This window comes from Brienomyrus brachyistius, chromosome 2 (assembly GCF_023856365.1).
Source record: "Brienomyrus brachyistius isolate T26 chromosome 2, BBRACH_0.4, whole genome shotgun sequence".
Classification (NCBI taxonomy): domain Eukaryota; kingdom Metazoa; phylum Chordata; class Actinopteri; order Osteoglossiformes; family Mormyridae; genus Brienomyrus; species Brienomyrus brachyistius.
In genome coordinates this window covers 32286986-32310938 of record NC_064534.1, presented here as the reverse complement: position 1 = coordinate 32310938, position 23953 = coordinate 32286986, and the positions used below count along the sequence as shown (strand labels likewise).

Genomic DNA, 23953 nt, shown 5'->3' with positions numbered 1-23953 from the left:
CGCATCATATGGCCGAAGCCATAGGCAGGAGAATCGTCGGAGGCGACCATGAGAACGAGACGACCCTGGCGCTCCATCGCCATTGGTCAAAATGTTTAGGAACGCCCTAGAAGGCGTGGCTTTCCTTTTCGGGGATGGGGCGCGTACCGGACTTCCGGCTGTGATCTCGCGGAATTACATGGAGCGCGCCAATTTCTATCTGAAAGTGAGGTGACACAAAACAGCGCGTTTTTCTTTAGTGATCGGCTAAAATCACATAAAAACTGACTGCACATGGCAGAATTTTACGAGTGCAGTGTCAGCATGGTAAAAAACAGATAGATACTGTTAATGGTGCATACTTTAATGTACGAGTTGACTTGCACGTTTATTTTTAAGCATGTTAACGCTCCAGAACTAGACTGGACCTCCTGTGGTACAGACAGCTGTATGAGCTGAACACAGTATATTTTTCATTTTTAAAAGCATTAAGATAAACCTTTCGGATCTTCAATTTATCGAAAATGGTTCTGCAAAACAGCGGAAGATACAAACCAGATCGTGGACAAACTGGAGACCCTGAACAGCAGTAAGTTGTTTGCATAAACTGGCGCTGCTTGTACGTGGCTAAAACCAAGACAGCAACAGCTAACACTCTTTGGATTATTATTTAATGTTTTCAAGTTCTTCATCAAGGCATCAGTTTTACTTAACTCATAGAGATTGTATCCTCCTATCGCCACATCGTACTGGCAGCAGCCTTCACGCTCATGCCCGGGTTGTCACTTTGGCTTCCCCTAGGGACGATGCGTCGTCGTTGTCGGCCGCCAAGCGGCTGGAGCGAAGCCACTTCACCGATGAGATGGACGGCCGCTTCGGCTTTGAGAGAATGAAGGAGCCGGGAGAGAAGACTGGCTGGCTCATCAATATGCACCCGGTATGTGCCATTGAGGCCTGTGTAAGATCAATTAATCTTTTGCTGTTTTTATGCTTTACTTCACGACATTTTAACAGAATTGCGTCAATACAACCGTATGGCTTTGTATGATATACTATTCCATCATGTCGTAATTTTATTTAAAGTCTCTTGCAAGAAAATTACATTTACAATGAGTGGTGGAGCACTCAGGTCTGCATGAAATAAAAGCAGATACTACTTGGTGGCTGTCATGGCCTTTTATTATGGATATAAGTGTCCGTAGGCTCCTTTTAAGGCACCCCTCTCAGCTCTCTGTGTTTTGGTCAGCTGATGTAATCTCAGTGACATTTACTGATGTTTTCAAATTCTTGCAGACTGAAATCTTAGATGACGATAAGCGGATGATCAGTGCTGTGGACTATTATTTCATCCAGGAGGATGGTAGCAGGTTCAAGGTGAGCTGATCGATTGGAGAACAAAGTGATTCATTTAGGTCACTTTAGTGCTGTCTCCTGTCAGCCTGTGCTTGGTGCTTTTCACACATGCCCTCTCCTCTGTGTGTTGTAGGTGGCTCTTCCATTCAGGCCTTATTTTTACATAGCTACGAAACAGGTAAAGCAATTCTGATCGAGTAGTTACATCCCATTTAAAGGACTGGATTCATAAGATTTTGGAGGAATTTTAATTTCTTTCGCAGTGAGGCCATGTTGTACGTAAAAGTTCCTTTCTCTGCCCCAGAATTGTGACCGAGAAGTCATCTCCTTCCTGTCCAAGAAGTTTCAGGGAAAAGCGGTAAAACTGGAGATACTCCCTAAAGAAGATCTGGACCTGGTGGGTGGTGGACCGGATGTGCACAGCAGGATTTGACATGAATATAATGGGTTGTTATTCAGTGATCATGCCGGCCTAGAGCTGCGAACTGTGCTCCTGCTTTGATCTTAGGTGGGTGTGTTGTTTTTCCACGTAGCCAAACCACCTGGTGGGTCTGAGGAGAAACTATATCAAGCTGTCCTTCAACACTGTGGATGACCTTGTCAAGGTCAAGCGTGAGATCTTACCAGCAGTGCGCAAGAATCGGGAGAGGGAGAAGTCTAACGATGCCTACACCAGCATGCTGTCAAGGTAACTGTAGTGGCACATTTGCTTTGTCTATGGGGGGGTGGGCAGTGTGTGGCTCCATGCGTTAGAATGCTGTGCCTCTCATCAGAATGTTGCTGGTTCAAATCCTAGAGTTCGCATATTGATTTCACTGTTAGACTCTGTAGAAAGGCTTAAGGGACCTCCAATTGCTTAAGGGACTGGCTGAGTCTGCTTTCATAAAAATATGCATAGATGCTTTCCCACTGAAATATATCAAACTTTTCATAAATTTCCTCATGGAAAAAAAATGCATACGCATGACAAGAAGAAAATGCGTTTGCACAAAAAAGATCAGATTTATGAGACCAGGCGTATGCACTTTCCCTCTTGAAATGTGCGTTTGTGTGTGAGCCTGAGATTCTGCCCAGGGGCCACCCACAGATATCCATAAGTGGTCAATGCAGTGCATACTCATATACTGTATAAATCAAGCCCTTCTGGTAGGATTTCCGGCAATAATGGTTAATAGTAATTCAAAAAAATACCCAAATGGGAATTTTGAACTGTGCATGGTAGGTACACAACTAAATGTTATATCTGGAAGCCTATGCACATTTTTCACAAACAAGAAAATGTTTAAATATATATCTATTAGTGCAGCTGTTTCTAGCACTTTTGCACTATTTTGCATTTTTAAATTGCAGGTTATTTTTTTATATGTGGATCCATGCATGAGAATGTCACACTTAATTCACATTTAGTGCAACGTCTGACAATTACAGATATTTTTAATTCATGGAAGGAGGGGCAATATTTATGATATCTAATTAAATTATACAAAGCGAAAGTAGTATGTAGTACATGCAATTAAAAATTATAATAAGCATTCATCCAAGTTCAAGTTTTACATTTGCTGTTTTTCACTTGAAGGTGCGGGTTGATGGTATAAATCTTTGCCATTCACGGAGTTGTTTTACTGGTTTCTTTGCAGTTCCCGGTATTTTGTATACCACCTTCTGAGTGTCCATAAATATACACATTTTTTTCCTCCATCAAATAAATAAATAAAATGTATGTGTGTGTACATCAGTTTAGCAAGACCTGAGATAAGCTGAGGTTGCCAGAGTCTTCTGCAGCCAACAGTAGAATGAACAGAGTAATCTGACAGTCTTTGCTTATTTGTATCCCTGATTTCTTGGCTCTGTGATGGTTCGGTGTATTGCACTGCAGGCATATCTGCAAGTAGGAGTCTGATTTTCGCCCCCAGGTTTATGTGTGCGTGAAGTTTGCATGATCTCTCCATCTTTTTTTTGGTCTTCATCAGGGTAGTCTAACTTCCTTAAGCATTCCAAATACAGGTGAGTTGTTTGTAAGCTGTCTGTAGTGTGTGATTTTTGTGCCTCAGCCCTGCTATGGACTGGCATCCTATCCAGAGTCCCCAGGCTTGTTCATGCTGCTTCCTGGGATAGAGACTTTGCTCAGTGATCTCCTGCTGAGGACGTGGTTCCTGATTTCGCTCCTGATTTCATGGTGCTGTCTCCGGTAGCGCCCTGGGCGGCGGAAGTGCTGCGGTTGTAGATGAGGATGGCACATCCAAGAAACTTGCTGACCAGATGGACAATATTGTGGACTTGAGGGAGTATGATGTGCCGTATCACATCCGTCTGTCCATCGACCTCAAGATTCACGTGGTAAGGCCTTTGCCATATGATAATCGGAGCAGTTGAGGAAGGGCACCAGCTCCTGTCAAACTACTTCATTCTTTTCCACAGGCTCACTGGTACAATGTACGATACAGGGGAAGTTTGTACCCCCCTGAAATTGTGAGGAGGGATGACCTTGTGGAGAGGCCAGTGAGTGGCTTTTGTGTAAATCACATTTTTCTTCTGAAAGGTAATTGGGTGAATGGATGGTTTTATAGTAATTTCACTTTCTCTGTGTTTTATTTTATATAAAAATAACAGGATCCAGTAGTTCTTGCCTTTGACATAGAGACAACCAAACTGCCATTGAAGTTTCCTGACGCAGAGACCGATCAAATCATGATGATCTCGTATATGATCGATGGACAGGTGTGTGCCACTTCAGGAACACTGTCCTTTGCTGGAAATTGCCTGAGCATTACTGCTGATCGATGGGAGATGCGTGGGCCTTTCTTTTGTGTTTTAGGGCTACCTGATCACTAACAGGGAGATCGTCTCTGAAGATATTGAGGATTTTGAGTTCACCCCCAAGCCGGAGTATGAGGGGCCCTTCACTGTATTCAACGAACCAGATGAGGTGAGGGGGAGGGATCTGATGCCACATCTGCTGGTCATTGGTCAGTTAACCCAGCATTAGGACTGTTGGTTGATACCATGGTTGATCTCCTTGGGTTTTAGGCCACTCTCATTCAGAGGTGGTTTGAGCATATCCACGAGACCAAGCCCAATATCTTCGTCACATATAACGGGGACTTCTTTGACTGGTGAGTTGAAGTTCCGAGAACAGGCTTGATGGCCTGATGTTGCCGTGGTGACACGTCTGATTATGGGGCCCGCCTCCCTCCTTCAGGCCCTTTGTGGAGGCGAGAGCCGCTCAGCACGGGCTGAACATGTACCAGGAAATTGGCTTCCAGAAGGACAGCCAGGGCGAGTACAAAGCGAACCAGGCCATTCACATGGACTGCCTAAGGTAGGCCCCGGTGGGGTGATTCCCACATTGCTGCTGCCCTGAAGCTGAGCTTGAAATGCAAACCAAGCTCCTCTTCGAAGACGATTTCCTGGTGAAAATGTCAGTGTGTGTGTGTGTGTGTGTGTGTGTGTGTGTGTGTGTGTGTGTGTGTGTGTGTGTGTGTATATATATATATATATATATATATATATATATATAAAAAACTTTCCTCCCTTTATGGTGCCCCTGCTGTACATGTGCACAGTCCCACACATGTCCAGCTTTTTTGGCTCAGACCCTGCTGCACTCCTTGTAGGTGGGTGAAGCGAGATAGCTACCTGCCCGTGGGGAGCCACAACCTAAAGGCGGCGGCAAAAGCTAAACTGGGCTACGACCCGGTGGAGCTGGACCCTGAGGAGATGTGCCGCATGGCCACTGAGGAGCCACAGGTGCGTAATGGGAGAAATCCATACCCCCTCCATTTCTGATGAGTCGTCATCACTTAAAATACTGACCAGTCGTGCGTGAGCAGTGTGGGCCCTCTTGGTGCTGTTGGAGGTTGGATCTGACGTTTCTATCTACCCTGCCCCCCCCCCCCCCCCCCCCAGACGTTAGCTACGTACTCTGTGTCTGACGCAGTGGCCACCTACTACCTGTACATGAAGTATGTGCACCCCTTCATCTTCGCTCTCTGCACCATCATTCCCATGGAGCCGGATGAGGTTGGTCCCCTGCCTTTGCGTTTTTTTTTTCTTTTCTGCAGGCTGTTCCTGTCAGGCAAAGGGCTGGTTACAAATCGTACAGTTTCACGGAGATCTTTCTGCAATTTAAAAAAAAAAAAAATCAGCAGCATCAGCAAGTTTTTCTCGGTGAAATGTTTTTCAGTCCGTTGTTACAAGTGTGGATATAATGGCTACAATTTGCAAGTGCATGTCTCCCTCCCCCTCCCTTCCCCTCTCTCCACTCCCAGGTGCTGCGAAAGGGGTCTGGCACCCTTTGTGAGGCTCTCCTCATGGTGCAGGCCTTCCATGCTAACATCATCTTCCCCAACAAGCAAGAGCAGGTCTTCAACAAACTGACTGACGACGGGCATGTGCTGGACTCAGAGACCTATGTGGGGGGCCACGTGGAGGCATTGGAATCCGGGGTCTTCCGCAGTGACATCCCCTGCCGCTTCAAAATGGTACAGTCCAGAAAAATAGCAACATGTTTGTGTCCGTTGTAAATATTATGGGTGTAATGGCAGCCAAAATTTAGTGTTTAGTACGAACCTCAGTTTTGGGTTCATGGTTCGGTGCAATTTTGATATAGTAGGGTGTGGAAGAAATTTCTCAAAGTCCGATGTTTAAGTGTTTGACAGAACTTTATTATTCATTGAGCTCAAAGGGAACAGACACTCAGCAATCATGCGTCAATCTTTTGCGTACATCAACAACAAATGCGTACATCTTTTATGGCCTAAAATGACGTTCCAGTTACTTCTGCCTTTCAAGGTCCAGGCAGTTCATGGAAAGTTTGGCCATCTGGAGATACCAGTTTCTTCTGCTTTTTCAAGGTCCACCTATCAGCTTAGAACAAGTATCTATTTGGGACTTTTCCTTTTGCTATATTATTCTGATTATTTGTTGAGGTCTGCACACATGTGCACTCTTCATGAGCTGGACCCAGACAGAACAGGTCAAGTTGGCTTTACGGATCGGGAAGTGACAAATATCTTTAATAAACACTGTGGCAAAGGAATCACTTTGGTCTATGCAAGAGGTGAAGTGTTTGCTGGAATTTTGGGCTGACGAGTGTATCCAAGAACAGCTGGATGCAACGCACAAAAATCTGAGATATTTGGTAAAATTCTCATATACAGCCATGGAAAAAACAGACCAAACTACAATTTTTTCTTTCCTGCTAACTGCAGTCTGGTTCTTCCCTGTTTCTCATTACTGAAGGGCTTCTTCCTCGCTTTATGGGACTTCAGTCCTGCTTCTAGGAGCCTGATACAAACTACCCTAGCAGTGCACTTCATACTTGCACTTAATGTTTCCTTTTGAAGGTCACGTGATGTCATCCTACGATTCATGAAAAACTGTCGGATAAGTTAGCGGTCATCTCTGCCATTAGAATGTCGCTTCCACCTTCTATCTGACTGGTTTCTGGTCGTTCCCAGTGTCTCCTGCTTCACCTTATACTTGTGTCCTGCTGTCTTAGAAATTTTGAACCTGAAAGCATCTTGCTGCTCAGTGTCGCCTTCTGGCAGCAAAACCACAATTAAACAAATGCAGATTCATTTAAAAATATAGAGTGGTCTCTTAATTTTTTTCACGATTGTATGTGCAACACTATTAAATGAATATCGCTGCATCGCATGCTTGATAAATCTATGAGGGCTGTGTGTAGGTATGTAGCCCAAGTTTTTCTTATGTTCAGCACAAAAAGTCAGGCGGTGATGAAAGCGTCCTTAGACCTATAGTGTGAGTGCGGCCCAGCGGGGAATTGGGAAGGGGGGGACAGTTGTACTCGAGCACAGTACATGGGAGCCAGGTGTGTGAATGTCCCCCAAGACAGGGTTTTTCAACCCCGGTCTCGTGGACCACCAGACGGTCCACGTTTTTTGCTCTTTCTCCAGCAATTGAGAGACGGAAAAAACATGGACCATCTAGTAGTCCAAGAGAACTGGGTTGAGAAACCCTGCCCTAAGAAACACTCACTTGCACATTCGGTATAATGGAACTGATGGGCAGTCTTAGTCTTAGGGTAAAATTCACAGTAAAATTCTCGATGGGTAATATTACTGTTTCAGGTTTTAATTATCGTTGAAAGTGTGTTTCATTACCGCTCTGTGAAAACTCGAGTTAAACACTGTCCAGCATCAATGAAAGTTAGCAACAGTCTCCCAGACACAAAAGCGCAGGCACTGCATGCAAAGTGGGTTTGTTTTGTGGCAGTGAAAACATGGCCGAAGGCAGGTACGGCTATTCGGAAATTTTTCAACCTTCTGTTAGGACTAGACATATTTTTTTTTGTATGAGTGCTGAGAGAAACTTGATTGAAGATGGTCTTCCTATCTGCAGGACATGCAGGAAGGAAACTGCTGCGGAAGCGACCAACACTCACCCAGTATTTTATAGTGAATTACTGCAATGTGTTATTCATGCACATGGTTTGTTTGTAATGGTTTCTGTAGCATTTATATGTAGTTTTCATTTGCTTATTTAAAGTTGTGTTCATTTAAATTTCCATGATAAAAGCTTTAGTGAGTTAAAGCCTTGTGGTTAGGCATGACCAGTGCTGTGGGATTTCTAAATGACATCATCTCATTATTTGTGCGAAGAAAGTGTGAAATATCTTTGCTGTTTTGATATATGCACAAAGTACAGTTCTCTCTTATGGCCACATGGTGCCACCTTTAATGTTAATGCACATTTGATATGGCTTTCAAATGTTTACACGAGGTTATTTGGTCTGTCATGTTGTTTTCATATTTATACAAACAAAAATACAGAGTGCTGCTAATTTAATTTGGTTTTCAACATAAAACGTGGTGAAATTATTTTAGTTTCTATATCAGTACTTTTTGAACATTTTCAGCAATCGATATTGTTAACCGTGATGAATTCGGTCACTGTAATCGTGATATTAAATTTACATATTGTTTAATCTCTTCTCAGCTACTTTCTCTCTCTAGTGTTGGTCTAATTTATTGCTCTGAATATTATGCAGCCGAGTAGCACACAATGAATACTAGTTCCATTACAGTGCTAGTTAATATAGTTCACTAGCTGACCTGAGCCAGGCTGGTCATTTTTTTCTTTGCAGAATCCAGCTGCATTTGACTACCTGCTGCAGAGGGTAGAGCGAACGCTTCGTCATGCTGTTGAAGAGGAAGAGAAGATTCCCCTTAACCAAGTCCTCAACTTTAATGAGGTGAGGCTAATCAGAGGTGACCTTGCATCGGCAGTTAAGACACTTAGTAGATGTCATTGCTGAGTCAGTTTGGGCCTAAAGTAATTTTTAAACCTTATAGGGAATTTCTGCTATCTTCTGTATGTTATAAGTTTTTACACAATTTTGTGTGTACCATTCTTTATGGGTTGCCAAGTTGTCATAGATGCAGCATTGGTGTTTGCTGTTAGTTGAAGATGTTTGCTGGAGGTAAATTTTGGAAAGGATTCGATTGTGTGTTTCCTGGATGTAAGCTGGTGCTGAAGAGAACTTCCCTGTTGCTTGTAGGTTTGTAAACAAATCAGTATGTTTTTCTGCTGCTCGTAGGTCTGTGAGGAAATAAAGAAGAAGCTGACGTCTCTGAAAGAAGTACCAAACCGGATAGAGTGTCCGCTCATCTACCATCTGGATGTCGGGGCCATGTACCCTAACATTATCCTCACCAACCGCCTACAGGTAGGCAGCACTGTAGCAGCAGATTGTGGTGGTGGACATGCTCTGAAAGCCACTATTGGAGAGGCTTCTGTGAGCTGTCAGTTACCGATTGGTCTAACCTAGTGGGATTGCAGATATTAGAAATAGGATATACCACACAGGAATTGGCAGCATGCGTTAATCCCACCAAGGTTCACGGCCATTGTGATCCCGTCAGTGCCTCCAAACATTGTGGTGGTTTTGTTTGTCACACCCAGCCCTCTGCCATGGTGGACGAGGCCACGTGTGCAGCCTGTGACTTCAACAAACCAGGAGCAAACTGCCAGAGGCGGATGACATGGCAGTGGAGAGGCGAAATAAGTAACTACTTCACCAGTTTGGTTGTAAAGTCAGTTAACTGACCACCTGGATTTAGTCAGTTACTACTAATACTTTTTGTGACACTTCCAGCCATAGTTTCTTGAGAGGAAACCTTAAAAGTGCAATTTGTGAGTAATGTTCATCAGCTCAGTTGACTTATTTTGATAGGCTGACATTGTCTTCAATCCCCTCCCTCTCTGCAGTGCCGGCTAGCCGCAGCGAGTTCCACCGCATCCAACAGCAACTGGAGTCTGAGAAGTTCTCCCCGCTGTTCCCCAATGGCCAGCCACGGGCCTTCCATGAACTGAACCGCGAGGAGCAGGCAAAGCATGAGAAGAAGAGGCTGGCAGGTAAGTGGGAAAGCATAATAGCCTCCCCCCAACTTGGGGTTCGTGCTCTTGGGGGGGAAAACTCTCATAACTTCTATGTTGACCCTCCAGATTATTGTAGGAAGGCCTACAAGAAGGTCCACCTGACTAGATTGGAAGAACGTGTGACGACCATCTGCCAGAGGGAGAACTCCTTTTACGTGGACACTGTGCGCGCCTTCCGAGACCGCCGCTACGAGTTCAAGGGACTGCACAAGGTCTGAGCGTCTCTGCATGTTTCACCTACTGCTGTCCTTCGAGGATGCCCCTGCTGATGAGGACCTGTCCTTTCTCAGAGGGCCGCAAACCTGAACCATATCCCCTCATCCCTTTTATTTGCAGGTGTGGAAGAAGAAGCTTGCTTCGGCGCAAGACAGCGGCGATGCCGCGGAGGTTAAGCGCTGCAAGAACATGGAGATCCTCTATGATTCGCTGCAGCTGGCTCATAAGTGCATCCTCAACTCCTTCTATGGTTATGTCATGCGCAAGGGGTACGACAGGCTCCAAATCTCATTAATTATCTAGCCGATGTCAAAGGACCAGGCAGGCCTGTCTGTCTGTCCTCAGTCTGTGTATTAGCTATGTACATTAGTCGAACATTGTTTTTGTATCTATTTTTGTAAAGCTATTTGTGTGATATGTGCTACTGCTGCCCGGGTTCATACAAAAGTGAATTCCTGTGGGGGCCTGCTAATCTCAGGCTTCACTAGACCTGCTTCTGCCTCATGCCTCCCTTTTGTTGTATCTGGGCACAGCTACAGCTTTCTGTTTTTCTGGCTCTTCCCCTCCAACCAGGGCTCGTTGGTATTCCATGGAAATGGCCGGGATAGTCTGCTACACTGGGGCCAACATCATCACGCAGGCCAGGGAGCTCATTGAGCAGATCGGGTGAGGGGCCCTCTGGTTGGTTCGAGGCTGGGGCTTTTGTCAAATCAGAAATTAGCTGTTACCTTAGTAGAATAAGCGCTTGTTTATTCAGCCTTTCTTTAATTCAAGTAAGAGGGATTAAAGTTATGAAGGATTTTGACGTGATCTGGAGTTATGTGATTTGGCATTGGCTGAATGCAGTTTTCAGAAATGAACATTATGCAAATGTACATAAATAGTAAAAATAATAATAATTTTTGCCTGTACTTAATTATTTTCACAGGAGGCCCTTAGAGCTGGACACCGATGGGATTTGGTGTGTCCTTCCCAACACTTTTCCAGAGAACTTTGTCATTAGGACCAGTAATGAGAAGAAACCCAAGGTGACCATTTCGTACCCAGGAGCCATGCTGAACATCATGGTGAAGGTAAGGAGTGTTGAGGGACCAGCCCTGCAGCTGAGATGTTTGGCTGTTGGAGAATTGGTTTATCATGGTGATTTATATCTATGCTATGCTTCTTGTCATCTTCAGGACGGCTTTACTAACCACCAGTACCAGGAACTGGTGGACCCGGCTTCTCTGACCTATGAGACACGTGCTGAGAACAGCATCTTCTTCGAGGTGGACGGCCCGTATCTGGCCATGATCTTGCCAGCTTCCAAAGAGGAGGGCAAGAAGCTGAAGAAGAGGTGAGATCGGGAGGTGGTTAGCATGCTTGTAGGCAGGGCTGTCATTGACTGTTGCGGTTTTAATGGTTGTTTTGTCAGTGTCTAGGGGTTCTGTGTTGCATAATTGGCCAATGTTAAGTAGCCCTTCATGGACAGGTATGCCGTGTTCAACGAGGACGGCTCACTGGCTGAGCTAAAGGGCTTCGAAGTGAAGCGCCGTGGGGAGCTGCAGCTCATCAAGATCTTCCAGTCATCTGTGTTTGAGGCCTTCCTCAAGGGCACCACGCTAGAGGAGGTTTATGCTTCGGTGGCCAAAGTGGCGGATTACTGGCTGGATGTGCTGTACAGCAAGGTGGGCTTCATTTACCTGAAAATTGTAATTAGTGTAATTTTCAGGTTCCTTGCAAATACTTCAGATAAGTATCAATGCATCTTGGCTCTTAAGTCCCTCCTCTTTTGTGTGTCAGTAGAAACCACACGCAATGTGTAATTTTTCTCCCCCCAGGCTGCCAACATGCCAGACGCCGAGCTGTTTGAGCTGATCTCGGAGAACCGCTCCATGTCTCGCAAACTGGAGGACTATGGTGCGCAGAAGTCCACCTCCATCAGCACCGCCAAGCGCTTAGCCGAGTTCCTGGGGGACCAGATGGTGAAGGACGCCGGGCTGAGCTGCCGATACGTCATCTCCCGCAAGCCGGAGGGCTCACCTGTGACAGAGAGGTCAGCTGGGGTTGCCGCATGCAGCAGCTCATACTCATTTATAATCTTATTAGGACCAGTCCTGGAGGGCTGGAATCCAACAGATGCAGTTTTCTCTGCTCACACGCATCTTAGCTTATTGCCAGGTTTAGTATGTGTGTTTGAGCAGGGAATTCCAAACTGGCCCTCCAGGACCAGAATTGGGGAACCCTGCTGTACAGGGTCACAGGGAGCCTGGATCCTATCCCAGGAAGCAGAGGGCACAAGGCCTGTTTATCGCAGTTCGTCCCATTTGGGGTGTCCCCTGTCCTGTGCCATTTGCCTCTTTGGATGGGCTCTGGGCTCAGTGTGCCCCAGTGATGGATGGATGGTCAGTACAGGGCAGCAGGTAACATATCTGTCAGCTATCAGAAACCTAGCCTAAGGATGTGGTTGAATTGCTCCAGTAGAATCACCAAAACTGTAAACTGCTTTGAAACAAAAAGGTGTTCACTGGGTCATTACATACTAATAATGATGTTTTAATTATAGCCATCAAATTCCTGTAGTGAAACGGAACCCCCAGTTCTGACCACATGGCTTCGGTATGAAACGTTACGCATCATTGACTGAAGATGCCCATTGTCGTCGGAGCAGAATGCCTTAAATGAGGAATCTTTCAGCATGTGAGGACAGAGGCACTTGCTTGTCCTGAGGTTGTGCCGTATCCGTTTCCCTCTGACCCGATAAGCCGCGTGGCCCTTAGCTGTCTCGGTCCCCCGACAGGGCTGTTCCCCTGGCCATCTTCCAGGCTGAGCCCAGCATCAAGAAGCACTTCCTGCGCAAATGGCTGAAGATGCCCAGTCTTCACGACCTAGATATCCGCTCGGTGAGTCCACAAGCTCCCTAGGACAGGCTGTGAACCGCATCACACTTGAGTTGTACAGCCCCACAAAGGCGAAACATTGCACTACCTCTTATCAAAACTAGTTTTATGAGCCAAACTGGGTCTGTTAGACTTGGTCTTATCTTGTGACAATATTTTTAGTTCCAGCTTGGGTTTGAAGTGGGAAAATTACAGTAACTACAAAATCCAAACTAAAACCAAGGCAAAGCAGCCTTCTTCTCGGTTTCAGTGACATCATCGTTATTGTATTTTGTCTTTGTCAGGCAGAATAGTTTAAGCCATTATAAAATCTTACGGTACTTTTCAGATTTCCACCTGAATTTGAACATATGCTCTTTTAAGGCTGATCTGCTTGTGCAGTTTAATGACTGAATGTGGTTAGTCCCTCTGCTAAAGCAGCCTGGAGTGTGAATCTTTTTAAGACCAGCCCTCATTTTGTTGGGGTGAACAAACAGCCAGCATCCCACAAAGGCCAATGCATCCTTTGTCTTCTCTGCTCTGAAGTTACTTTCTTAACCTGCATACTGTCTTCTTGTGGCTTTGTGCTCATCCCCAGATCCTCGACTGGAATTATTACATTGAGAGGCTTGGCAGCGCCATTCAGAAGATCATCACTATCCCAGCTGCCCTCCAGCAGGTACTGACCCCCCCACAGAGCAGAAATATTTCTCGCTTTCTGTAAATGTTGGCCTGTACGACACTCCCCACCCCACACATCCCTCCATGTGTCCAAATTCTTTGCATGTTCTTGTGCAATTCAGGTGAAGAACCCAGTGCCAAGGGTTCGTCATCCAGACTGGCTACACAAGAAACTGTTGGAGAAGAACGATATCTACAAGCAGAAGAAGATCAGCGAGCTCTTCACCAGCGAGGGCAAGAGACAGGTGCCTGTCCACTAGGGGGCACTCTTATTACATGCCTGTCCCTTTTGTAGGTGGATAAAAATGCAATTTTCCATTATTAAACCAGGAGGACTGCTGACTTTTTTAGAACTGCAGGCAGTTCTGAATCGTTTCCCCATTTCCTTTAAGCGTATTTCAGAAGCATTTTAAAACTTGAAATTCTAAGTGTATGAAGTGATTTATTGAAAAGCATAATTGAATTACTTTAATGAAAGGTAACTGTAGCCTTACAGGACGCTGCTTTTAATAAAGCTACTAGATGAAATTTACCCTGTACTTGACAGCAAGAAGCCCTCTCTGACTGGGAAGTGGCCATGATTTGAAATGTTCCCATACGCTGCCACTGTTCCCAGGTGGCCTCCCACCAGCCAGCGGTCGACGGCAGCCATCAGTCCGGGGGTGTACCAGATATGGAGGACTTTGGGATGCCACAGCGCCCCCTGCAGCCCGCCATCCTAATCAGCACCAAGCGCAAGCGAGTCTCCCAGGGTGATGGCAGTCAGGTGGAGTCGCAGGAGCTGGAACTCACCCAGTCCTGGAGGGAGATCCTGGGGCCACCGCCGCCCATGGGCACAACGAGGGTGAGACCTGAACCGCTGTTACCTGTGGACACCTTGCAGCTCTCCCTCCTGGTCACTAAAATACCTGCACACCAGATGCTCAGGATGGAGCATCTAATAAGCTCCAGAGAGGCGTTAAGTACATCTTATTTAGCCGATAAGCTGGGTCAGCCAACATTTTGGGAACAGTTGGGGTTAAGGGTCTTGATCCCACAACCTTCCGGATATTAGCATAGATCCTAACCTGCTGAGTTGCATACTGCCTAGCAACCTGTTTGGCTTACCAGATGTATAGATTAATTAAATTTGGAACATGGCATAAAGAGGGATGGACCCAGCCCTTTGTGTCTCCCTGTCACCGCAGGAAGAGCACCTCATCTGGCTCCGTTATCACAAGAAGAAGTGGGAACTGCAGCTACGCCAGCGGCGGGAACACCGGAAGCGCCGGCGGATGGTGGATGGAGGCTCCTTGCCTGCCGGGGGTGGGGTCATCCGTGGGGGCAGAGCCACCACTGACCTGGGCACCTTCCTGCGGCGGACAGCCCGCAGCATCCTGGACATGCCCTGGCAGATCGTGCAGGTGTGTGCCGTCGCGCTGGAGCCGCTCGCGGTTTAATGAAAGATCGCCGGAGTCTCCCCTGCTTGGTAAATGAGTCCAATGAATTATAATGGATGAAGATGCCTTTTGTCTGGATTGATCAGGATGCGCCATGTGCACTCAGGTGGGCTCATGGGTAACCCTGAATCTCTGGCATGGCAAAACTTGGCAAACCTGCTTTTTTTATGCTTCTCAAGATAGATTTCAATTCTGGAAACACTTTCAGGCTAAGCATGTGTGAGCATTTTTTCCAACCTTTTAAAGAGCTTTTCTGAATTAGCTGGACGTTTCACTCTATAAACTTTTGTATATTTTCCTATATACACATACATAGGTATTTTGACGACGACCTTGACCCCTGTTTATGTATTCTGAGACAGTCCTCCCAGAATTCCCTGATTTCTTCTTCCAGCTCAATGCCTGTTTGAACTTTCTTTCCCTCCTCTCTCCTCCACCTGTAGATAGCCGAAACCAGCCACCCAGGCCTGTACAAGCTCTGGGCCGTGATTGGCAGCGACCTGCACTGCATCAAGCTCAATATCTCCCGTGTGTTCTATGTCAACCAGAAGGTGCCTAAACAGGAGGAGGCGGCTGCCTACAAGAAGGTCTGTGATTCGCTACTGATTCTGTTCTGCCCGTGTGGCAGATTTAAATAAAGCATCTGTTTATAGACTGACAAATTAGCAGTTAAAGTACAGACATGTCACTTTGGTAGAAGTTTGGTTCTCCTTACAGGGTGGGATCAAGATACTTGTCTGTTCAGCCATTCGTACTTCTGTCAGTTTCAGTCGAGCGGTTTCGTGTTGGTTATAAGGGCAATGCAAATGAAATCGTAGACACATCCTTAGAGATGTAACAAAGAAGTAGGAATGTGTTAATCCTTTCTGGTTCACATTAGTAATGGAGGCTTCCCCCCCCCCCACACACTCCCCGGTGCTCTAGGTGAACCGGATGCTGCCACGGTCAAATGCTGTCTACTACTTGTATGAGTATTCAGTACCGGAAGACATGTACCAGGAGCACATCAATGAGATTAACACAGACCTCTCGGCCCCTGACATTGAAGGGGTCTATGAGACCCAGGTAATGAGGCTTGACCAACATCTTGCGGGTTTTTTTGTGAGATTTGACCTTAATTTGTGCTGATTCCTCAAACTGAGGGAACTTGATTCACTTTGCAATTCATTACGCTAGAGAAAGCAAGCTTGTGCTAGGGGTGCATCCCTGTTCTAGAAGGTTCCTTTGAAGGTTCCTTGGGCTGCTGGATGGTAGCTGTGGATTTCTGCTGCATGGATGTGCCTGTAGATGTGTTTCTAATCATGTCCCCTCTCCGACTGGGGTGAAGGTCCCCCTGCTTTTCCGGGCTCTGGTGCAGCTGGGCTGCGTCTGTATGGTCAACAAGCAGGCGGTCCGCAGCCTGGGTGGCCGGGAGATTGACACCTATGACCTGGAGCATCTGGAGATGAGGTCTCTCGCCCAGTTCAGCTACCTGGAGCCTGGTATGTCTGACCTGACTTAGAAGCACATAGCCATGCAAGAGGAATCTCAAACTGAGGACGGTGTGAACCATATGACCGTGATTTCAGTGTGGATCACAGCCTCTCTTTGCTGCCCCTGCAGGCAGCATACGGCATATCTACCTCTACCACCACTGCCAGGGCCAGAAAGCTCTCTTTGGCTTGTTCATCCCATCCCAGCGCAAGGCCAGCATCTTCGTCCTGGATACGGTGTGTAAGGGAGCGAAGGGCATCATCTCAACTGATTCAGCAGAAGCTCTAGAATGTGAAAATTCAGCACTGCAATTGGGGTGCAGGGTCGAGCGGCTATTTACTGATCTCTTGAATGAGTCATGGTCCTGAGGGTGGGTAAGGGGGTGGCACACATGCTGTGTGGGATTCTCAGTTGTCCTTAAACAGCTAAAAGATTGAGAATGATGGGTAGTAATTAACAGGATAATTTGGTGTAATTGCTCCTGCCCAGCTGGGAAGGGGCTGTAAAGCACAGCTTCAGATCTGAGCCCAGGGTACGTGACCTTAGTTTGGCTCTGGTGGGCGGTGGTGAGACCTGGGCCCCCCCTCACTGCTGAGGAGTCGGCTGCATGTCAGCCAGATAGCGAGTTGCAGTGGAAGGATGGGGGAGGGGGGTATTGCATAATCAGACTGACTGGCTTAAGCTGCCTCCCAGTGGGTCTTCTCAGACGGCATAAAATCCCCGGAAATCCTGCCTGCAGTAATGGTGCAAAGCCTTGTTTCTCCCATGCCTGACCGCCCCCATCCCACCCCCTCAGGTGCGCAGCAATCAGATGCCCAATCTGAGTGCCCTGTATGGGGCTGAGCGCACGGCCCTCTTGGCAAGGACCAGCGAGGAGCTCCTCCCCCCTGAGAAACACACCTTCGAGGTGCGGGCCGAGAGCGACCCCAAGGCCATTGACCGTGCTCTGCAGCGTCTCCTCCTAAACTACAAGGTCTGTCCGCCGCCACCACCTTTACCACCCGGTTCTCCCTGCATGATGCCTGATGCAGACTCCTCTTCCAGGAGGAACGGCGTGGCCCCACCCTTATTGCCATACAGTCGAACCGGGAGCCGCGGCGGCTGGCAGCTGCCATGCCGGTGCTGGAGGAGTTCCCGGTGGTACCAGTGCACGTGGTGGACGACATCAGCTACAGCGTGTTGGACTGGCAGCGGCATGGTGCCCGGCGCATGATTCGCCACTACCTCAACCTGGACAGCTGTCTGTCGCAGGCCTTTGACATGGCCAGGTACTGGGACTCAGTGTTTATCGATTAGGTCTTTTGGTCCTAGCCCACTTTGAGCATCACACCATAGCCAGAGTTTGAGACTTTGAAATTTCCAAAGATTTCATGCAATTATTTTAATCAGACTAGACTCTGTTTCTATGTTGTATTGCTCCGTGGGTATGGACTCAGTGCTCAGAAGGTTACTGGTTCAAATCCCTTGACTGGCAGAGTGATTTCACTGCTGGACCTTTGGGCGAGGCCCTTAAGCAGTCTTAACCCCTCCTTCTGCCCCCAACCCTCCCCCCCCCAGGTACTACCACCTGCCTGTGGGGAATCTCCCTGAGGACGTGTCCATCTTCGGCTCAGACCTCTTCTTCGCCCGGCACTTGCGCAAACACAACCACCTATTGTGGCTGTCGCCCACGGCGCGGCCTGACCTGGGGGGCAAGGAGGCTGACGACAGCAGGCTGGTCATGGAGAGTGAGGAGCGGGCAAACATGGAGATCAACACGCAGGGCTGTTACTCCACAGGTAGGCAGGTGGGGCATGAGCTGTTCAAATTGCCCCTGTGAGCTTCATGAGTTGGAACCCAGGAAGGGCCCTTTTGTCTAGTGAGGTGATCGGATCGACAGTTTGATAGCAGACGTTTATGATTTTGTGCACGATTTCATGCGTTTGATGGGTCTCACTCTCTCTCTGGTTCTCTCTCTCTCTCTCGATACACTCAGTGTGCATGGAGCTAGACCTCCAAAGTCTGGCCGTCAACACCATCCTGCAGTCACAGCACGTCAACGACATGGAGGGCGGGGCCAGCCTGGGCGTGAGCTTCGACGTCATCCAGCAGGGCTCCCTGGAGGACATGATGGCAGGAAACCAGGGGCTCAGCACCGTAGCCAGCTATGATGAGACAGCCCTCTGCTCCAACACCTTCAGGTGAGTGGGGGCAGCTCTGGGTGAAGCTCGCAGTCTGGCTCGCAGGGACGTATCCACCAGCACTGCTCTGGCTGTTGGCCTAGATTGCTTCAGCAAAAATGTGTAGCAACATAAAATGACATAAATGTAAGACTAATATATTTCTTTTAACACAAACCAGACCAAACAGATGTAATGGCAGGCATGAGTGCTATGATGCTATAAATGTAAGTGGCTAAATAAAAGCAAAGTAAATTAAAACTTTAAAAACAAAAAAACAAGCAATCACTGAAATAAACCGAGCTCTACACGGTCTTCTTTCTGCACTGGAGCCTTTGCATGTACTTTGATGCAGGTCTAATGAAGGTCTTTATCAGTAGTTTGAGGCGCCCTCTTGTGGCTTGATGTGCATTGTGCTCCCCATTCCCCAGGATCCTGAAGAGCATGGTAGTGGGCTGGGTGCGGGAGATCACGCAGTACCACAACGTTTACGCCGACAACCAGGTGGTACATTTCTACCGCTGGCTGTGCTCCCCCAGCTCGCTGCTGTACGACCCGGCGCTGCACCGGACCCTGCACAACATGATGAAGAAGGTCTTCCTGCAGTGAGTGCGCCCCCCCCCCCCCCCCCCCCCCCCGCTTGTACTTTCACGATGCTGAGCAGTGACCACCGGGCCTCCTTATTAGATGGACTCTGATCCACATCCAGTTCAAATAAAATTTTCTCTGCTCCCTAATGAGGACCATTTGTAAAACTCTAGGATGGTTCGATCAATCCCCCCCGCTTGGCAAAGCCACCCCCCCAGCAATATTTACTGACATAAACCGGCATAGAGAACAATATTGGAGCCAATGGACCTTGGCTTTTTGTTGATGATCGAATTTAGCCCTCACCAGCACATGGGGTGCATGACCCCTCCATTCATTTTCTCTTCTCCCCCATCAGGTTAGTGGCTGAGTTTAAGCGCCTTGGCTCGTCTGTTGTCTACGGCAACTTCAACAGGATAATTCTGTGCACCAAGAAGCGTCGGATCAGCGATGCCGTCGCCTATGTCGAGTACATCACCAACAGGTCAGCTGACAGCCGGGCTGCTGTGACACGTGACCTATAGGGGCAGGGGAAATGACACATCAGCACCTACAGTCAGCAGGATTGCCAGACTCTTCGCCATTGGCCGGTCTCTCTGATTCCCTGCCGGTTTGGTCACTGACATCAAGTCACTGATGAAGCTGCATTTCTCCTGTCTAATTTTTAGTTCTTCCACTAGTTTTTCCATCTGTTTATTTTTAGTTAATTTCCTCTCCTTGCATTAAGGAACCCGGACTAACTTGGACTACTTGAAATAGAAATAGTCAAATGTGAAATTTGACCAAACAGCTCAGTTAACTTGTCCTCTTCTCCCCTCCTAGCATCCACTCTCGTGAGATTTTCCACTCTCTCTCACTCTCCTTCTCTCGCTGCTGGGAGTTCCTGTTGTGGATGGACCTGGCCAACAATGGAGGAGTGAAGGGGAAGCTTCCATCCAGCATCCTCTATGACGAGGTAAGTCAGGCCAAGTTCTGTCACCTGTGTGTGTGGGGTGGGGGGGGACATGACGTGTACATGGAAGGCAAAGCGAAAAGCGGTCACCTGCCTTTGGCTCAGGCTGGAAAAGCACAGAAGAAGCAGGAAAATGAAACTGCCAGTGATGATGAAGAGGAGGGGGAGGAGGAAGCTGCACCAGAAGATGAGGGCGATGAAGAAACTGAGGTGGAGGACCTGATTGAAAGCAACTGGAACATCATGCAGTATCTTCCCCAGACAGCCTCTTGTCAAAAATACTTTTTAATGATCATCTCAGGTACTGTCTGTCTTAAACATCCATGAAAGCGGCCGTCTGTCTTCCTAAGGCCGACAGGCTTACAGTTCCATTTTTTTTTTTTTGTGCAATTTGATCGGCAGCTTACATCGCGGCCGTCTATCACAGCATGAAGGAGGAGCTTAGACGGAATGCTCCTGGAGCCACACCTATTAAAAGGCGGGGCGGAAGCCAGATTACCCAGCAGGCTGTGGGAGACTCCAGTGCTTTGCCTGGTAAGCTCTCCTGTGAAGGGCAGCTGTCGAATTTGGGAGTGTTAGAACTAGTTACATTTGTGTGTTTTATGTTAAATTTCTTGCCCATTTTAAAAGTCTGCTCTGTTTTCCAGCCTGTGTGCGCAATAAATAATTATAATAATGCTATTAGAAGCTTTGTTACTTCCGTCTTGGGGGATGTTCAACAGTTTGTGCATTTCAACCTCCCAGGCATGATCACCTTCTCCCAGGAATACGTGTCAAGCGAGCTGACCCAAAACTTCTTCACGATCACCCAGAAGATCCAGAAGAAGGTGTCTGGCAGCAGGAGCGGGGCTGTGCCCTCTGAGATGTTCCCCGTCCTGCCGGGCTCCTACCTTGCCCTCAGCAACCCTGCACTGGAGTTCGTCAAATATGTCTGCCAGGTGCCTGCTCAGTGCAGCTAGCCGGAGGGACCGCCATCTCAGAGCCCCATTAAACTCGCACTCGCCCTCTGGCTGTCCCTTGACTCGGCTGTCCTTTGCAGGTGCTCTCCCTGGATGCCAACATCACCAACCAGGTCAACAAGTTGAAGAGGGACCTCCTTAGGCTGCTAGACGTGGGCGAGTTCTCTGAGGCGGCCCAGTTCCATGACCCCTGCAGCTCCTACATCCTGCGGGAGGTCATCTGCCGCCACTGCAATTTCTGCCGGGACCTGGACCTCTGCAAGGACCCATCTGTGGCTATGGTCAGTGCTGGTGGTCAAGAGATTGGGAATGTCATTTTAAACCCAAAAGCTTTTGGTGTTAGGCTTCACATGAATGAGAGTTATTGAATTTGTAAGACAAGAACCTATTAGGTAGCTGGTGATCCCACTGTATAATGTGTTTTGTGATCATTGTAGCATTTGAAACGCTATGAATAATCTGTGACATTTAGTGTCTGACTTGGCCTTTTTAACACTGAGTAACATCAGTGGCATCATGGGTTTTGTGAGGGTTTAGGTCCTGTTCCCCACTCCCCTGTGCCTGACTGTCCCCATACCATTCTCCAGGACAGCTCCACCATGCCCCAGTGGTTTTGCTCCAACTGCCAGGCCCAGTATGAAACGGAAGCTATTGAGATGAGCCTGGTTGAGGCTTTTCAGAAGAAGCTGATGACGTACACGTTGCAGGACTTGGTGGGTGACCCCCAAGTTTCTCCTTCACTGAAAAGAGTCTATATAAATTTTGTGGATGTCTTAGATTCAAGGTGTCTTCCATGGTTGTACACTAGAGATGCCAAGTGGTGTTTTGAGGGATTTTCAGTAACACATCGAGCGGCTCATATAAGCGTGTCAGCCACCTAAGCAGCCTCTGCGACTGGCTGTGTTCTGCTTCAGGTGTGTGCAAAGTGCAAAGGCGTGAAGGAAGCCAACATGCCACTGTACTGTAACTGCGCTGGAGACTTCAGCCTCACCTACTCCTTGAAGGTGAGCAGGACAGCCCGTCTCCGCCTGGAATCCAAAGAACACGCCTTCCGAGCTCACTCCAACCCAGGGCCGGGCGAACCCCGTGTGGCGCCCCAACCTAACAGGGTCCTTGGCACCTTTTCCTTCCAACCTGTTCTTTGTTGGCACTGCAGAAGCCTTGAATACTTCTTGGGGCATGAGCAAGCCAGTTTCCCTTTGTCTTAGGTGGTGCACGCCACATACCAGTGAAATTGCCTGGCTGATTTGGCGCATGTCAAACGCTGCCACCCTGTGTTACCTCATGGGTTTACTGGCCCGGAAACACCATTAAAGATATAGATTTTTTTTTTATTTACTCATGTACTGATGAGGGTCAGTCTAAACTTCCCGATCTGAAGCTAGATATAAACTTAAAGCTGTCAGGCAGCACTATTACATGTACTTATTTAACAGACGCATTTATACAAAGTGACACACAAGTGAGAGAGCTGGGTCAGCCAGTCTCTGGGTTTAAGGTTCTTGCTCAAAGGCACAACATCGGCATCACAGGCTTTGAACCAGTAACCTTCTGATCATGAGCAGAGCCACACGCTACCCCTGCTTACTTTGCTGTAAATATTGGTGTGAAAATGAAATCTGATGTTCCTGTTGAGTTAAGGGCAGACATCCAACATGTAATGTCTTTGCTGCCATCCCCTCAGAGCTTCTCGGAGCAAGTCTGGGTTTTCCGGAACATCGCCACTCACTACAGCATGAGCTTCCTTCAGGAGACCATCGACTGGCTGCTGTGTATGAGCCCCCAGCTGGACAGACCGGTCTAGAACTCGCTGAGCGATTCTGCCGGCTGACCCGTTCCCCTCTCTCTCAAAGGCATTTCAGCAGACTTGTGGGTTCAGACTGGGTTCATACATAACCTCCATGGTCTTAAAAATGTCTCTTATCTGTATTTGTATTAAAATCATCAATAAATATATTTGTACATCTATCTACCTGGACTGGTGGTGCATTCACATGAGTTGAAATCTCTACCAATCTCAACCTAAAAGCCTGTCATATTTATTTTATTTATTAATTTACTTTCTTGCATAAAGTACGTAGTTCTCAAATGATGACCTACTATTGTGTATTCTAATTACGATTTAATGCAGTTCAAACCTAAAGTTTAATATAACAATTTGCTTCTTTACACTTTTTACTTAATTTTCCTATCTATAGATACATTTCAAGATAAAAATCCTCTTAAAGGTTATAAGAAATTATTTGGATCAGATTTCAAGTTGCTATCAGGTCTTTCTTTGCAGGTTTTGTTTTTCAGGTTATCTTACGATCCTCCCCCGTTTTAAAGGTAGGCCTTCTGAAGCGCAACTTCATTCTGTGAGGATGGATCCATTACAACCACAGCCCGAAAGACAACCTCCAGATCGATGCGTGGCTCAGCCACACTCGCTTAAGAAAACAGTCTGACTCAACCTCCCCACAATCTTGTTAGAGAAACCCATTAAGTATGAAATGTCCTTTATCAGATTATCTGTCTGAGTGAGGGATTTTTTCCCCTGCCTCCTCCTCCTCAGATACCTGCTGGAAAAGCTACTGTAACACAAAAATGTAATAACATCGGTATCCAAATTGTCTGGCCTATATTGTTTAAAGGACAGTTCCCTGTTGGTTAAAGTGGACCATTTCGGTCAGGCCACAGCAGACAAACTGCCTGGGAAAATGACACTTCACTCCTGATCTAGTTCAGGATGTGTATTATATCACGTTGCAAGTTTTTACCAGAAGTTCGTCAATATTGTGCTTCCCAGACATCATGCGGTGGGACCAACTCCTGTATCAGATTAAACAGTAAATCTGGTTTTGGGATTAGCTGCATAGTTCATATTACTGAAGAATTATCCCTTTATCCTTTA

General features: G+C 47.2%; 1 protein-coding gene across 1 annotated transcript; it reads left to right on the top strand.

The window, feature by feature from the left end:
- The first annotated feature begins 171 nt into the window (after window positions 1-171).
- On the top strand, window positions 172-23028 carry pole (polymerase (DNA directed), epsilon). Its single transcript, XM_048986686.1, has 49 exons — window positions 172-568; window positions 781-916; window positions 1273-1353; window positions 1466-1510; window positions 1637-1729; window positions 1866-2020; window positions 3525-3669; window positions 3751-3831; window positions 3943-4050; window positions 4148-4258; window positions 4360-4445; window positions 4532-4651; window positions 4947-5079; window positions 5239-5352; window positions 5601-5813; window positions 8441-8548; window positions 8894-9022; window positions 9259-9361; window positions 9565-9711; window positions 9802-9947; window positions 10072-10220; window positions 10525-10617; window positions 10880-11024; window positions 11130-11287; window positions 11423-11618; window positions 11772-11986; window positions 12731-12833; window positions 13408-13488; window positions 13613-13735; window positions 14107-14334; window positions 14678-14893; window positions 15373-15516; window positions 15854-15994; window positions 16257-16410; window positions 16532-16638; window positions 17199-17375; window positions 17447-17670; window positions 17960-18180; window positions 18378-18582; window positions 18993-19166; window positions 19508-19633; window positions 19972-20104; window positions 20207-20402; window positions 20504-20635; window positions 20846-21039; window positions 21141-21341; window positions 21648-21773; window positions 21975-22064; window positions 22745-23028. Exons 1-49 carry the CDS (start codon window positions 504-506, stop codon window positions 22862-22864), a joined length of 6891 nt encoding a protein of 2296 aa, XP_048842643.1. The 5' UTR covers window positions 172-503; the 3' UTR covers window positions 22865-23028.
- The last annotated feature ends 925 nt before the right edge of the window (window positions 23029-23953 follow it).